Raw genomic sequence first — 17,053 nt, forward strand, 5'->3', positions numbered from 1 at the left:
CTTCATAAAGGCATGCTGTTTCCCAATACAGTATCATATTCCTATAACCATTCCAGAATTCTACCTTGACATTTCCCAACTTAAATCACCATTCCAGAGATACTGACTAAATCTATAATTTACTGCCAATGACTTAGAGACTTTTGTGTAACAAAGCTATCTCGAGACCCTAACAGAAGTGAGACTATTAAGCAGTCTGGTCTGAAGCACTACCAATTCCCTTGCACATTCTCATAACACTGAGGCCAATATCCATGCTACAAAATAAACCTTGCCATTGTTGAATATATTTCGCTGGAATAAATAATACAATAATAATACACACCAGCAGGACAGCTTAGGGGCATACTTAATCTGAAATACTGAACTTTCAGCCAATTAGAAACATCCTGTCTTTTAGACTGACTTCGCTAATTTTTATATATTATTTGGAAGAAAATTATGAGGTCAATACGTAATAACTACAAAATTGCAAGCTATTATTAACAGCATCTTCAGGAAGTTGACTACACAAGTGATATATGCAAATCATCTGAGAACTCTTAACAATTTTGAAAATTATAATATTATAGCATGGATTACCCATAAAAATCGGTTGGCATATCATGGGTAAGCTGTTCATTGTTGTGAATACCTTTTAGATAGTGACTAGCATAATAGAGGTCAGATATTTTACACATGCACATAAGAGATTTCCAAATATTATATAGAATAAGACTAGAGTTCCTGTTCAAGGTACCTTTAGACAGTATGAAGATTCCTTGAAGGCTAACAGGAAGTTGTGTTGTAGGTATGGCACAGAGGCAGATGACAATCCACTTCATGGTGTTTCACAAACATGGAAGAAGAAGTTCCCTTAGAATATCACCCTGGTGCTATGAAAGGGAACTTCAACATTTTCTGTTGGAGAATACAAGACATTCTGCAGCATCTGAACCAGTCAGACAGCAGTTCTAATATGGACTTGTTTTAAAAATTGAAATATATGTCTAGAACCTCTGCCAATGTAGGATAAGGAATGGAAGAAAGAAAAAAAAGAAACTAAAAGAAAGGAACCTTTATACTGGTGTCAGTTATAGCACATAATTTGTTTAATATCTCTTTTGAAAAGCTATTTTGAAAGATTTATTGGAACAGAAGGTTGAGTTCATTGTTCATTTTTATTTCATCACCAGATCATAAGAGAAACAATGATGAACTGTTATATGGTATGAGAAATTTAAGTAAGTGAAACATGCTGAAATTTGTTTCTATTAAATATTCGAGTGAAATAAACACGCAGGAAACCATTTAAATAAATACAACCATACATAAATCACTGAAATATGTATAATAAATGAAAAATTACTTAGAAAATAACTTATTTTCACACAAATATTATATGAATAAATAAAAATAGCAATTTCAATTTTATTGATTTCTTCACACTTGAAAACAAGAGTATTGAACATAATATGCTTTTAACAGGGAAAATGTACTATGATGCACAGAGTGAAATGATTATTACTATCAGAGACCTCCAGTGAGTCAAGGACTCATCAAGAGGCAATGCCTTATCCACACCAGCTATTATACCTTCTCTTAAACTCATTCATACTAGACACGCTCACTACTTCAACAGAAAACTGTCCTGAAAAAAATCCACCTCTCACCCCTTTCTTAACTGTATACAAATGCGACATCCATGGAGGTTCTTCTCCTTGTATTCTCCACACCTTCTATGTAATGAAAAATTTCATCAACCAATATCTTAGAAAAGATGTTAATCTTTTCAGAAGTTTAAAGACTTCTAACATATTATCTCACTTTCTTCGCTATACCAGAATCTGCAGTCCACATACTCTCAATCTATCTGCATAATTTACATTTCATAATCCCGATATCATGTTTGTAACTTTTTGTTAAAAACATGATATTGGGAAACTTTGTTTCTTTGCACCTTAAGCACAGCTTCTTTATCCCCTCAGAAACCAGATAAAAACCTGTGCACAGTAGTCTACATGTGATCATATCAAGGTCTTGTTAAAGAGGAAAAACAGCTTCTATATCCTTACATGTCAATGTGCATTTCAACATCATGATTATCTTCGAGTTGTGTTTGCAATTTTGCTGTGATCCCTGAACTTAACTTTCTATCCAGGATAAAATTTTTGGCCTCATCAGTTACTCCGAGCATAATCCCTCCAACATAATATTCCATTGGATATCTCATCATACTAAAGTGCATAACTCTACATTTGTTAAAACTGAATTAGATAGCTATTGACATTTCTACACACTTCCAATCTATTAAAATCACCCTTGTAAATTTTGTATATCATTAGCATCCCTGGATTACCCTGCCTATCTTTGCATCAGCAAACAATTAAACATTTCCTGTCAGGACCTTCCCAGTATCATTAATACATAAATTAAACAATAATGATCCAAGGAACTGAACATTGAGGCACACCAAACCACTGAACAACTTTAATTTGGAAGATTCATACTGCCATACACCATTTTCTGATAACTGTCTTTCAGCTACTCACTTATCCAAGTCAACAGATTCGATTCCAATCACACATTTTCCAGTTTATGCAGCAGTAAATGGCTTAGTAAAGCCCAACAGTATCAAAGTGTATCCATTACCTTTATCCAATCCAGTTGTAACAATATCATAAAATAAGACCAAACACACAAGCATGACCTCCTTTAGTACCCATGCTATTCCTTGCAAAGTATAGCTTCTTTTTTCAACCCATTTCTGTATGCATATTCTTGCAAACTTCTCTAATATCTTACAACCACTCCACAGATGCTGATAAGCTGACAGATACGTTAGCCTTTGCACAACCCTTGTGCAATGGGATTATCATACACTCTTTTCATTTCTGTTGGATCTTTCCTGAACTGAGACAAAATCTTGCAAATATGTTGATATCCTATCTGTTGCTATTGCCAAAATTCTTATCTAGATTATGCAACAGCTCTACAATCTCCTTCTCATGCACCTTGGTCTCTTCATGCAACATAATGGTAGCACTGTGCATCATATTACATATACTGGGTTGATAGATCTTGAAGTAAGCACTCAGTATTTGAACTACTTCATCTGCTTCTGACACTTGCAGCATAATGGAAAAAATCTTTTTTTTTTTTTCATTAAATCTATCTTGGGGTACTTAAGGGTCAAAGCTGTATAACTGAGAGGAGACCTCCACATAGCCTTTAAAGGAATGCAGAGAACCGACCAGGGCTTCTGACCTAATGTCCAATCCTCACCTTCTCGTGGTATACCCTGTTGGGTATCTACTTGGATACCTAACGAACGAGGATGGGCTGGCAATTTGGGATTTAGCCGACCAAATTGTATTCTTATTGGTTAAACCAAAATAAAAAATGATGGTACAACATACAAAATTTCATGCCAGCTGGGGTGTTGCCTGGTTAAACAAGGACTCCCATCATTTTCACCATGAAACCAGGGCGAACAGCGAAAAGTCAGCTACTGGAACAAATCTGAAAACACCCCAAATCAACATCACCAGAGTTAAAGATCAGTACTATCAACATAAGAAGCCTGAATGGCAAAGAAATGGAGCTAGCTCAGGAATTAGATAAGTACCAGATCAACATAATAAGGGTGACTGAAACAACAAAGAAAAAAACTGGTGAGATCTTTCTGAGCAATAAATACAAAATGTTATATTCAGACAATGACAATGAAGGAAAAGAAAGAGTAACCATAGTATTCAACACAAAATACGAGGCTAATCTTCTTGAATGGCAGTCAGTCTCAATTAGAGTATGTGGGCAAATATGAGAATGGGGAACTGGACAATGAGACTTATTTGTGCCTATGGTCCCACAATGAAAAATGAAAAGTTGGTCCTTGTTGGAGATCAAAATAGCAGAGAAGGAAATGATTGTGAGACATACAAAAATATTTTGGGAAAATTTGGAGAAAAGAGCAAGGCTAATAATAATGGCAAATATCTGTTGGATTTCTGCTCAGGACATGGACTGGTTATTACTAACACCATTGTTATGTATTGCCATGTGTGCCATTTTATGTCATTGCTCTTCCTAAAATTAATTTACTTCCTTTATGAATTTACCATCTCTACAATAACTACAAGACTTACAAAATTTCCCTGACTCTACTATCTGTATCACTTCTTACGTGTTCATTCTATAAGGAATGAACACGTAATTTTACTCACGTGCTTACCTTGACTGTTAAAGGTTATTCCTTGCTAAAAGAAACGAATCCTCTAATTTCTTTCTGGGGCCGTCTCCTCTTCAGATATTAACAAATTTATTTTTTAAAGCTGTGCCAGCCAATATCTTAGAATAGAGGGGACTCTTATTCAGGGAGACTTTTCCAGACCCTTTGTGCACATAGGTGAATAAATATAGTGATTAAACTCATAAATTAAATGCTTTACTGTGGCTAAGTAAATTCTGGTTTGCAGTTGTAACCTCTATAACAACATGTTATACCTTTCTTTCAATTTCCCCCCGCTATGGTTCAGATTAATGAGTGGTAGTTTTGGTTGATATCACAGGCAAAACTCAGGTATAGAAGAAAAAACATATTTATTGGAATCTAAAGACATAATATACACTTAGCCCAATCTCACTTTCAATTAGTTCAATGACATGCTAAATCAAACTGTATCAAACTGATTAATACTCTAATGCATGAACAATAAATCCTTCTTTTGAGTTAGAGATTTAACACACATAATATACACATTATACACTTTTAATCAATATTCTACCTACTATGTTAGTCTTGCATATTAAATTAGTCACAATCATCTATAATCATTCCAAACAATTTGTCTTATACTTGATTATTACTTTACAATGATCTTTCCCTTTTACCAACTGGGTAATTATACAACAAAATCTGTACTTTACCATTTCTTGGGGGCAGGATCTCCAGGTCAGTCTGAACTGTCCTTCTTTGTTTGAATTACCTTTCGATAGTTCCATAAGCCTGCGTCCACGTGGTGAGTCACTATGGTCATCAGATTAAACTATGCTCTACACCTGGTGTTTTTCCCTCGTCTATTCTCGATCTGTTTTGGGCCATCCTAGTTTCTAGCTGCCAGTTCATAATATACATCCGCGATATTATTCCGTCGGAACTTTCAGCGAAGGCAGCATATGCCGACATCTCATGCTTTAGTACCATCAGAAATTCAGACATCGAAGGGAAAGGTGCACCTTCCGATATCGAACTACTGCCAAGAAACACCATCAGGAACTACCGGTCCACGAGAGAAGTCGAATCATCGTCCAGCAAAATAGGTAAATAAAGCCTTGAGAAAGGGGTGCAAACCCTTTTTATTCTCTCTTCAATTTCCCCCCCTTTTTAGCACCCTCTTACTAGTTGCACTAGCACCGTCTTACTACCTTTCTGCAATCTTTTCGCACCCACTACTTTCTTCGTCCACGGCAACTTCGGCACATCGCGAGATCATAACAGCGTCTTCCAAGAAATGAATGTGCATCGCTTTCCAAGATTGCCAATGCTTCAAGCCTGCCCATGACCTTTGGACTAATGTTTACATCTAATTTACCCATTCATTGTATACATGATGCATTTCATATAATACTAATTTATACATGAAGTTCTTTACATGGTATTACAATTCTACTAAAAGGAGGTAATTCTATTTCTATTTACAGTTAGTACTTTATTTCTTCTGCTCGAGTACAAGTTTTTTCACTCAGCTGATTTTTCTGACTTGTTAAATCCTGAATGAAATGTTTCCTTAATAAAGTGCTTCATTCAGGATGTAACACCATGTTCCAACATAAAAATGTGCACAAATTCACACAGAGAGAAGAGGCAAGGAATAAGAAAAGTCTCATTGACTATGTTATTGTTGATAGTGATGTTTTCTCCCTGGTGCAGGACACCAGAGTGTACAGAGGATTTGAAATTGGAAGTGATCACTATTTAGTCTTGAGCAGGATAAAACTGAATTTCATATTGAAAAGAATAACATGTAAGAAAGTTTTAAAGCTAATAAAAGTTGAGCAGCTCTCAGATGTGAACTGTAGACTGAAATATACAAAGATTATTGAAAAAAAAAATGAAAGAGTTTGAGAACTGGAATCAAACCTTGGAGATTTAGTGGCAACCATTGAAGAAAGCCCTGATTGAGTCAGCTAAAGAGGCATGTGGTGAAGTTGTCTGCAAGGATAGAAAAATTAGAGCTCCATGGTGGACACAGGAAGTTAAAGAGGCAGTGAAGGAAAAGAAGAAAGCATAACAAAAGTTCCTGGCAAATAAGTCAGCTTGTGCTCTTAGAGAATACAGAGACAAATGCAAGAATGCAAAACACTGTGTAAAATTAGCTAAACAAAAGTCATGGGAGGACTTTGGCAAGAACATAGAAAATAAATATCAAGAAGGAGGCAAGATATTATAGAGATTGTTGAAGAAGCTCAGAAATGCAGGAAAGAATGCTGTAAAAGGAGTTAGAGATGATAAAGGTGACATGAAAACGGGAGAAAAAGATATCCTTGAAGTATGGAGTAATTACTTTGAAAAACTGCTAAATGAAAGAAGCAGTGATGACAGCATAGTGGTAAAAAAACACTGACCAGGCATGCAGTCAGGAATACATATCCATACCTGAAGTAGAAAAAGCCATCAAAGGCTTGAAATGTGGAAAGGCAGCAGGAGTATATGCTATTCGACCAGAAATGCTGCAGTATGGTGGTATAAAAGTCTTATAGTGGCTGCACTGCATAGTTCAGAAAGCCTGGACAGAGGGAAGAATTCCCGATGATTGGAGTAGAGCTCTCACAGTACCCATATATAAAAAGGGAAATAAAACTGAATGTGAGAATTACAGAGGTATTTCCCTACTGAGTGTTCCTGGCAAGATCTATGCAAGTATACTTGAAAAACGGTTGAGAAGAATTGTGGAAGAAAAGCTGGGTGAAGAACAAGCTGGATTCAGGCCAAATAGAGGCTGTCAGGATCAGATCTTCACTTTACGACAAATAGTCAAGAAAGCATGGGAATATAACAAAGATCTGTATTTAAGTTTTGTCGATTTGGAAAAGGCATATGACAAGGTGCCAAGAGAGAAGCTATTCAATATGCTACAGTTATATGGTATTAATGGGGTATTATATCAAGCAATACTTCGTCTTTATTTGAGTTGTAAGTCAGCAGTTAGAATTGAAGGAAGTAAAGGAAGATGGTTTAATGTTAAATCTGGTGTGAGACAAGGTTGTACATTATCTATATGGATCACATTATGAAGGAAAGTGGTATTAAACATGATATCAGAATTGGAGATGTTAATGTCAGCTCTTTGCTTTATGCGGACGATGTTATACTTCTGAATAAATCTGCTACAAGTTTGCAAAATTCTCTGACTAAATTGAATAACTCTTGTAATAGATATGGTATGAAGGTCAGCAATAAAAAGACAAAGACAATGAAAATAGGTAAAATCGTTGAAAATATCAACTGTGTTATGAATGGAGAACCTGTGGAACAAGTAAAACATTTCAGCTACTTAGGCACGATTTTTAGTGAAGATGTTAAATTAAATATGGAAATAGACAACAGAATTGACAAATCTGGTATGGTAGGAAGTCAGTTGAATAAATTCATATGGAATAAGAGAGAAATTAGTCAGAACACTAAATTAGCTGTATACAAGACAGTGTTCAAACCAGTTTTAACTCATGGATCTGAGAGCTGGGTCAGAAATAAAACACTTGACCAAAGACTAGAGACTGCAGATATGAGAGTCCTGAGAAAGATAAGAGGCGTGAACAGATGGCATCAATGGCAATATCATATTAAAAACGAGGATATTAGGAAAGAACTAGACATTGTCAGCATCCAGGCATGCGTTAGCAGAGCTAATCTCAAGTTGTATGGTCACTTAAACAGAATGGGCGAGGAAAGATTAGCAAAACAAATGTTCTCTGCCAGGCTGGCAGCAAAGCGACCCAAAGGAAGACCAAGATATAGGTGGATTGATACGGTACAAAGTGCCTTAGAAGATAAAAATATAAGATTTGATAATGTTGGAGTCAGACTGATCTGGAGGAAAATTGTAGATAGGAAGTTAGTAATGATGTAATTTTTTTCATGCAGTACTATCATATCTAGTACTACTACCATGTAGTACTAGATATGATAGTACTACATGGCAAGAATTTGGTGATGATGTTAAAAAAAAATTTTTTTTGGTTTTAGTCTGCTCATATCTTTTCTGGCCTGTGCTTTATATATTTCATAAACCCTTGCATCCTTTATTCTCACAATATTCCTTCCATATTATCTTCTTCCTATTGATCATTTGCTTAATAAGGTTTAAATATTGCATTATTTAAACATTATTTCAAAGCTTCCCATATACTGATATCCTTCCTGTTAAGTAACTGATAACATGGGACTGAACATAGAATTCTTCCCAGACTATCATACTTTCAGCTTTGCAATTCAGCATGTAATCTGTCCTAATTGGAACATTCATATATTTAGTTACTTTTCAGCTGAGTATAGCATATTCATCGTCACCAACTGGTAGTGAAACAGTCACATCCTCAACTGAAGCCCCTTTTTAATGTTTCTTGAGGAGGTTGTCTCACAACAGATCAATAAATTCTTCTTTATTCTTATCATGAGTTTTCTCTGTTACCCAATCAATGCCAGGATAATTTAAGTCATCCATAATGATTACTTTTTTAGTACCCATCAAGATAATTTGACAATATGTTTCTTTGTAACTATAGTAACTTTCTCAGCAACTGAACAACACTCCAGATATTTCATCCAGTTAGCCCCAAACTTTCCAGATGGCCTTATACATTCACTGTTACATAGAAAATAATTGCTATCATTGTTCTCATGAGTTTCTATCATAACTGGACTCAAGCCATCTGGTATCATTAATATCCCCCCCCCCTCATATCTCTTCCTAAAAATACTGCACCCTTTTACACTTAATTCCTGTTACTACCATATGACTCCAAGAGCCAGGTTTCACTAATGCCAACAAGCTTAGGCTACAATGTATTCACCAAAGCAACAAATTCAACCCCTTTGTTCCTGTTACTCCTGGCATTTGTGCATAGATATAAGTTACTTCCTGTTTCTTTTCATATACTCACATCTGTAGTCTGCTTCCTGGATAAGGTAGTTTCTCTTTTTTGTTCCCAGAGGCACTCAAAAAGTCCAAAACAAAGCATACAGTATACCCCCCCTTCAAGATTCATAACCATCCTCAGTGACATTTGCATCATTATCATGTTTGCATGCTTAGCTGAACTTACACACATTCTTGAGCATTCTCTCCCAAGATGATCTAGTTTCCATGACTTGTTGCATTGGGTCTCACTAATAAATAATTTTTTTTTTTTTCAGACGCCTGATAGAAAATCCACTCAAATACATATAAGAAGGTCTTCCTTCTTATACAAGTGTTTTCTACCATCAAATTCAATCCTCACATCTAAAACTATACACCCATTTCTTCTGCATAGCTTGCATAGTCTGTGCATTAAATCATTTGCTATCATACAGTTACTATCAACTGGTAGTAAAATATATGGGTATCAAATGTATATAAATAAAGCCAGTCAGGCTGGTTAAGTGAACAGCATAAGAAGAATTTGCAGCCTCTTGAATCTCCACTCAAGAAGCTACAAATTCAAATCACATCGTGGGCATGGATATTTGTGGATGTCTTTTTTGTGAAAGAAATTTTGCACCCTGGTGTGAGACCCAAAACTTTGTTTATTAAATTCAAGAAGTGGCTTGGGAAAAAAAAAGTTCCATGTTTGCTTTCTAGAAAATGGCATCTGGATCACGTAATAATTTCAAAAAAATTATTTTCTTAGCCTGTTGTGAGTAGTAACCATGTAAAAAGTAATCTTTGGATGAGTACTAAAGGTACCTAACTAGAAGTATATAGTTTATATAGCTACAAGTTTATTATTTATAACAATAACTCAAGTGATTCTGCTGTGCAGTCAGTAGCAATGATACCCTGCAGTTAGAATCACTTAAATAAAGCAATGTATTTATTAAGACTTTTTCAAACCAAAAGTGTTGGTATCCTATAGATATAACATGGTTTTCTTCCTGGAAATATGGGCATTCCCCTTACCCATAGCAATTGCAGCCAGAAGGCCATCAGGCTAACATATTATGCCTTAAAAGTTCATGTGTTCTCAGACCAAACTGTGTTCTGAAAGAGGGGAAAAAAAAACTTGCCACCACCATACGAGACTAGGGAAAATTAAGTAGAAAAGCCCTTATAAAAATTCCTTGCATCCTCGATGGGATTTGAACCTGAGTATTTCCAACAAATGGACATATACAGTGTTCTCCACAAAATACTTTGGAAACTCACATTTGTTGCAAAGAAGACAAACTGGTTATAGTTAAGGTTAAGGTTATAGTCAACATTCAGTGGACAGATATAATAAATCATGGAGGTAAAATGTAATGATCAGGCAGTTAATCTTACCTCCATGATCTGTTATATTGTACAGGTCAGATTTCTTAGCCAAGCAACATGATATCTGTCATATCTTGATCTTCCTCTGGGTCTTTTTTTCCTATCATCCTGCCAAAAAATGTGTTTTTATAATTTCTCACTTATTCCATATAAAGTTACTCAGTTGACTCCTGTCATACCATCTTAGCCAATTCTTTCATCTATCTCCATATTTAGTTTGTGCCTAAATAGGTGAAATGTTTTACTAGTTCTATAGGGTCTCCAATTTAGGATGCAGTTGATATTTTCCATTTTCCTGCTATTTTCATAATCTGCCTTTTTATTGCTGATTTCCATACTGATTCTAAGGCACTTCTTACTATATCAATCCACCTAAATCTTGATCTTCCTCTAGGTCTTTTTTCTGCCACCTGGAAAAAATACTTGTATAGCTAAAAGTTTCATATTATGACTTTTGAGTCATAATATTTCAGAATAAACTGTCTCAGTACTGAGTGAGAAAGATTTCGTCTAAGTTTTATTTTCTACAAAAATGTCAAAAGTATGATCAAGTCTTAAATTAAACGAGTATGTTAATAACATCGGGATATGTATTTTATGTTATGATATATATGTTAATAATATTGGGAGGGATCTGAATGGTGACATTCAGTTGTTTGCATGTGATGCAAAGTTAGGAACAATCAGAAATGAGGTTGATGTCATGGCATTGCAAGAGGACTTGAATACACTGGCTACATGGGAAGGTGGTTGGGGTTACCAGTTCAATGTTCCAAAGTGTAGAGTTGCAAAATTTGGGAAGCAAAAATGGAATGCCAAGTATACAACTGGTGGCAATATCTTTGAGGAAGTGGTGCAGATGAGGGATCTGGGAGTATGGATAAGGACCTAAAATTTTGGGGACACATTGCTAAAATCATGAAGACAGGACAACAGATTATGGTAATGATGTGGAGGACACTAACATTATGGTTCCACTATATAAGGCTTTGATTAGGCCAAATATAGACGATTGAGCACAGTCACCTGGTTTTCAAAAGGATGAGGTAAATATTGGAAAAGGTCTGGAGACTAGCCTCTGGAATGCTGAGTGTGAAGATAGATTGAGGAAATGTAAATTGCAGAGACTGGTAGATAGCAGGAGGAGGGAGAGATATGATTGAGATATATTTGCTAGCCTGGTTGGCCGAGTGGTAAGTGTATCTGCGTATCTGATTCGAACCCACAGCCAAAAGGCTGCGGGTTCGAATCCCACCATGGGCATGAATGTTTGTGATTGTCTGTGGAAATACTAGTGGTGGTTGTAGGCAGTAGATGGTGTTGGTGTAGTTGCGGTTAGCTGTAGTTGGTGGAGAGTTGTCGAGTAGGTGCCCTCATTCGATGAGTCTTTGGACTCCCTAGATCATCATCATCAAATTCCTGACATTTACCCTCAAGGGATGTACAGGATATCATAGTACTACATGAAAAATTTACATCATTACTAACTTCCTACCTACAATTTTCTGCCAAATCAATCTGCTACCTGTCAAATCTACAACATTGTCAGATCTTTTATTTATATATCTATCTTCTAAGGCACTTTTTACTGTATCAATCCACCTATATATCTTGGTCTTCCACTGGGTCTATTTCCTGCCAACCTGGCAGAGAACACTTGTTTGGCTAATCTTTCCTCACCCATTCTGTTTAAGTGACCATACCACCTGAATTAGCTCTGCTAACGCATTCTGGGATGATGACAATGTCAAGTTCTTTCTTAATATCCTCGTTTTAAATATGATATTGCCATTGATACCATCTGTACATGCCCCTAATCTTTCTCAGGACTCTCATATCTGTGGTCTCTAGTCTTTGGTCAAGTGTTTTACTTCTGACCAAGCTCTCAGATCCATAAGTTAAAATTGGTTTGAACACAGTCTTGTATACAGCTAATTTAATGTTTTGACTAATTTCTCTTATATTCCATATAAATTTATTCAGTTGACTTCTTACGATACCAGCTTTGTTGATTCTGTTGTCTATTTGCATATTTAATTTATCATCTTCACTAAAAATTGTGCCTAAGTAGCTGAAATGTTTTACTTGTTCTATAGATTCTCCATTCACAATGCAGCTGATATTTTCAATGCTTCTGCCTATTTTCATTATCTTTGTCTTGTTATTTCTGACCTTCATACCATATCTATCACAAGAGTTATTCAATTCAGTCAGGGAATCTTGCAGACTTGTAGTGGATTTATTTCGAAGTATAACATCATCTGCAGAAAGCAAGGAGCTGACATTAACATCTCCAATTTTGATATCAGGTTTAATACCACTTTCCTTCATAATGTAATCCATATAGATAATAAATAACAGAGGTGATAATGTGCATCCTTGTCTGACACCAGATTTAACATTAAACTATCTTCCTGTACTTTCAATTCTAACTGCTGACTTACAACTCAAATAAAGACTAAGTATTGCTTGATATAATGCCCCACTGACACCATATAACTGTAGCATATTGAAGAGCTTCTCTCTTGGCACCTTGTCATATGCTTTTTCCAGATCTACAAAACTTAAATACAGATCACTGTTATATTCCCATGACTTTTCCACCATTTGTCGTAAAGGGAATATCTGATCCTGACAGCCTCTATTTGGCTTGAATCCAGCTTGTTCCTCACCAAGCTTTTCTTCCACAATCCTTCTCAATCGTTTCTCAAGTATACTGGCATAAATCTTACCAGGAACACTCAGTAGAGAAATACCTCTGTAATCTCACAATCAGTTTTATTTCCCCTTTTTATATATGAGTATGTTGAGAGCTCTACTCCAATCATCTAGAATTTGTCCTTCTGTCCAGGCCCTCTGAACTATGCAGTGTAACCACTGTAAAACTTTATACCTCCATACTTGAGCATTTCTGATATAATATCATTTACTCCAGCTGCCTTTCCACATTTCAGACCTTTGATGGCTTTTTCTACTTCAAGCATGGATATGTATTCCTGATTGCATACCTGGTCAGCGTTTTTTTATCACCGTGCTGTCATCACTGCTAGTTTCATTTAGCAATTTTTCAAAGTATTTACTCCATACTTTAAGGAAACCTCCAGAATATCTTGCCACCTTCTTGATATTTATTTTCTATGTTCTTACCAAAGTCTTCCTATGACTTTTGTTTAGCGAGTTTTACACAGTGTTTAGCTTTCTTACATTTGTCTCTGTATTCTCTAAGAGCACAAGCTGACTTATTTGCCAGGAACTTTTGATATGCTTTCTTCTTTTCCTTCACTGCCTCTTTAACTTCCTGTGTCCACCAGGGAGTTCTGATTTTTCTATCCTTGCAGACAACCTCACCATATGCCTCTACGGCAGAATCAATCAATGTTTTCTTCAGAGCTTGCCACTGAATCTCCAAGGTTTGATTCCTGTTCAGTGGCAAGCTCTGAAGAAAATATTGATTGATTCTGCCATAGAGGCATATGGTGAGGTTGTCTGCAAGGATAGATATGCAATAATAATAATATAAGTTACTAAGGGTTTGTTACCAGATTAACGTGGATGACATTTTACATAGAATGGGGAAAAACAAGAGGTGATTCGTGGAGGCTGTATAAGGAGGGTGTGAGCAAAGGTTTGAACTGCAGATTTTTTTCATGGACAGTGGCAATTGATTGGAATGCTTTGCCTGAAAGTATTGTGAATGCAGAGACAGAATATATTCAAGGCATGGGATGATAAACTGTGTGTAATAGTGGGACCTCTCATGATGAATCACTTGACTCCATGGAGGTCTGATGATCATAATAATAATAAACAAAAGGTGTGAGTTTTGAATTTTTTCCCTTCCTTTTTTTGGAGAATTCCCACATACCGATTCTGCTCAGAATCAGCGATTTCAAGGTAGAAAGAACATGCATACAAAATTTAATGAAAATCAGAGTAACAATGCAGCATCTAATGACACATATACACACAAATATGTAAAATGTATCTGTCTCAAAAGATAAGCATTTTTACTGCTTGGTAATTAATTATTAAATAGTATTTAACTAATACTCAGGCATAAGGCAACTTGAAGCATTGCTATATCAGAAGATATGACAATAATCATATCAGACGAATAACTTTTGTAGAGAAAATTAATTCAATCAAATAAAACAAGCCTAGTCTAAGTATAATAAAATAAAAAGGATCAACCTTCCATAACTGGATTTTAAGCTTCATTTTTAAGGATTTGGAAACCTTTAAGTATTCTGCATATTAGGTTTGTCAGGTGCTATGCTTCAAATTTAACTACTCAGGCAAGTAGAATATCAGTTAATATTAATATTACATGCATTAACCACAAGAACTAACAAATGTAAAATGTTTTAAGAAATGGATCTTAATTATTAAGGGAAAAAATTAACAAAGATTTCATGATGTACATTTTAGATCTAATTATTTTATGAAAATATTCTTTTATTTTGAGCATGAAAGCATAAAGTAAAGAAACTAATAGGTGCAATATTCAGACAACTCTGCCAAAATTCAAATACTTCATGAACACCATGTTATATCTATACTAATGTTCTTATACATTATGCTTTTGCATTCAAAGTAAAACCCAGATGTGATAACAGTGGATTTTTTTTTTTACCTCCGATCCAATTTCTCTCCATGGAAGCAAGTTTGAATGATGCTCAAATGGTCCCACAAATACAACCTACAAAATGAAATTTGCATTATTTTGTTATTCTACAGGAAATAAAAAAAATCTTAAAAATACATTTTTTATAGCAAAATGTACTATTTCATAATTTTTAAACATGCACACCATACTTGCAAATAAATTTTGTATAAGATGTCTGATCTCATAACAAAAGTAATACTGATTTATTAATTAAATTAATATATTCAGTAATGAATATTGATCTGCAGAGTCATTTGTTTTTAAAATGCATCTACTTTTTTTTTTTTTTTAATAAACAGAATACTGTACTATGTATACTATCATATTTTGGTCTATATTACAAGAATTATAGATTGACTAACCCTTAATCAACCATTCTTTAAAAAAACAATCCAACTCAAGAACCTTCAAAATGTGAACTGCAGACTCATATATATATATATATATATATACACACACACACATCATAGAAGAACAATGAAACCAAGTGAAAAGAAGAATCAAACCTTGAAGATCCAGAGGAAAAATTGAAGTAAATATGATGCGGAGCAGTTCCTTATAAGAATAGAATAATCTGCACTTCATGGTGGAAACAAGAAGCTAAAGAGGTAGTACAAGAAAAGAAGAACATTAACAGCAAGTGAGTCAGCAGCTATCCTGAGAGAGAGAGAGAAATTGAGGATACAGAGAAAGATACAAGATAGTTAAGCTGTTTAAGTAGATAAACAATTCTGGGAAGACTTTGGCAAGAATACAAAACATGCATATCAGGAAGGTTGCACAATATTCTGGTGGTTTATTCAAAAAGCATAGAAATGAACGAAAAAGTACTGTAAAAGGAATCGGAAATGAAAAAAAGGAACATAAAAACTGATGATAAAGATATTTTGGATGTCTAGAGTAATTTTTTTCTTATGTGACTTTCATCCAAAAGATTATAAATGATGAATGAACTAAGAATTATTTTTAATCATCAAATTCCTGATATGAAACATTTACATCATTACTAACATTATCTACAATTTTCCAAAAAACAAATCAGTCTGTTAAATGTCAAGACTCCAATATTATCAGATCTTATATTTCTGTCTTCTAAGGCACTTTTTACTGTATCAATCCACCTATATCTTGGTCTCCCTCTGGGTCTTTTTCCTGCCAACCTGGCAAAGAACACTTGTTTTGCTTATCTTTCCTCTCCATTTTGCTTAAGTGACCATACCACCTGAGATTAGCTCTGCTAATGCATTCCTGGATGCTGACAATATCAAGTTCTTTCCTAATATCCTCATTTTTAATATGATACTGCCATTGATGCCATCTGTTCATGCCCCTAATCTTTCTCAGGACTCTCATATCTGCGGTCTCTAGTCTTTGGTCAAGTGTTTTAATTCTAACCGAGCTCTCAGATCCATAAGTTAAAATTGGTTTAAACACTGTCTTGTATACAGCTAATTTCTCTCTTATAACATACAAATTTATTCAGTTGACTTCCTACCATACCAGCTTTGTTGATCCTGTTGTCTATTTCCATATTTACCTTACCATCTTCACTAAAAATTGTTCCTAAGTAGCTGAAATGTTTTACTTGATCTATAAGTTCTCCATTCACAATGCAGTTGATATTTTCAATGTTTCTGCTTATTTTCATTGTCCTTGTCTTTTTAATGCTGTTATATTCCCAATATTTTTAATAATGTTATATTCCCATTATTTCACAACTATCATACCATATCTATTACAAGCGTTATTCAATTTAGTCAGAGAATCTTGCGGACTTGTAGCAGATTTATTTAAAAGTATAACATCATCTGCATAAAGCAAAGAGTTGAGATTAACACCACCAATTTTGATATCAGGTTTAATATCACTTTCCTGCATAAAGTGATCCACA

General features: G+C 35.0%; 1 protein-coding gene across 1 annotated transcript in view; it reads right to left on the reverse strand.

The window, feature by feature from the left end:
* LOC150104149 (uncharacterized) overlaps positions 1–17,053 on the reverse strand; it is a 295,320-nt gene that overhangs the window by 249,501 nt on the left and 28,766 nt on the right. The window contains exon 4 of the mRNA XM_090396408.1: positions 15,130–15,195. Coding sequence (XP_090252534.1) covers positions 15,130–15,195 — 66 coding nt within the window. The remainder of the gene's footprint in view (positions 1–15,129; positions 15,196–17,053) is intronic.

This window comes from Typopeltis vanoorti, chromosome 8 (genome assembly GCF_054136105.1).
Source record: "Typopeltis vanoorti isolate ZY-2024b chromosome 8, IOZ_Tvanoo_1.0, whole genome shotgun sequence".
NCBI lineage: Eukaryota > Metazoa > Arthropoda > Arachnida > Uropygi > Thelyphonidae > Typopeltis > Typopeltis vanoorti.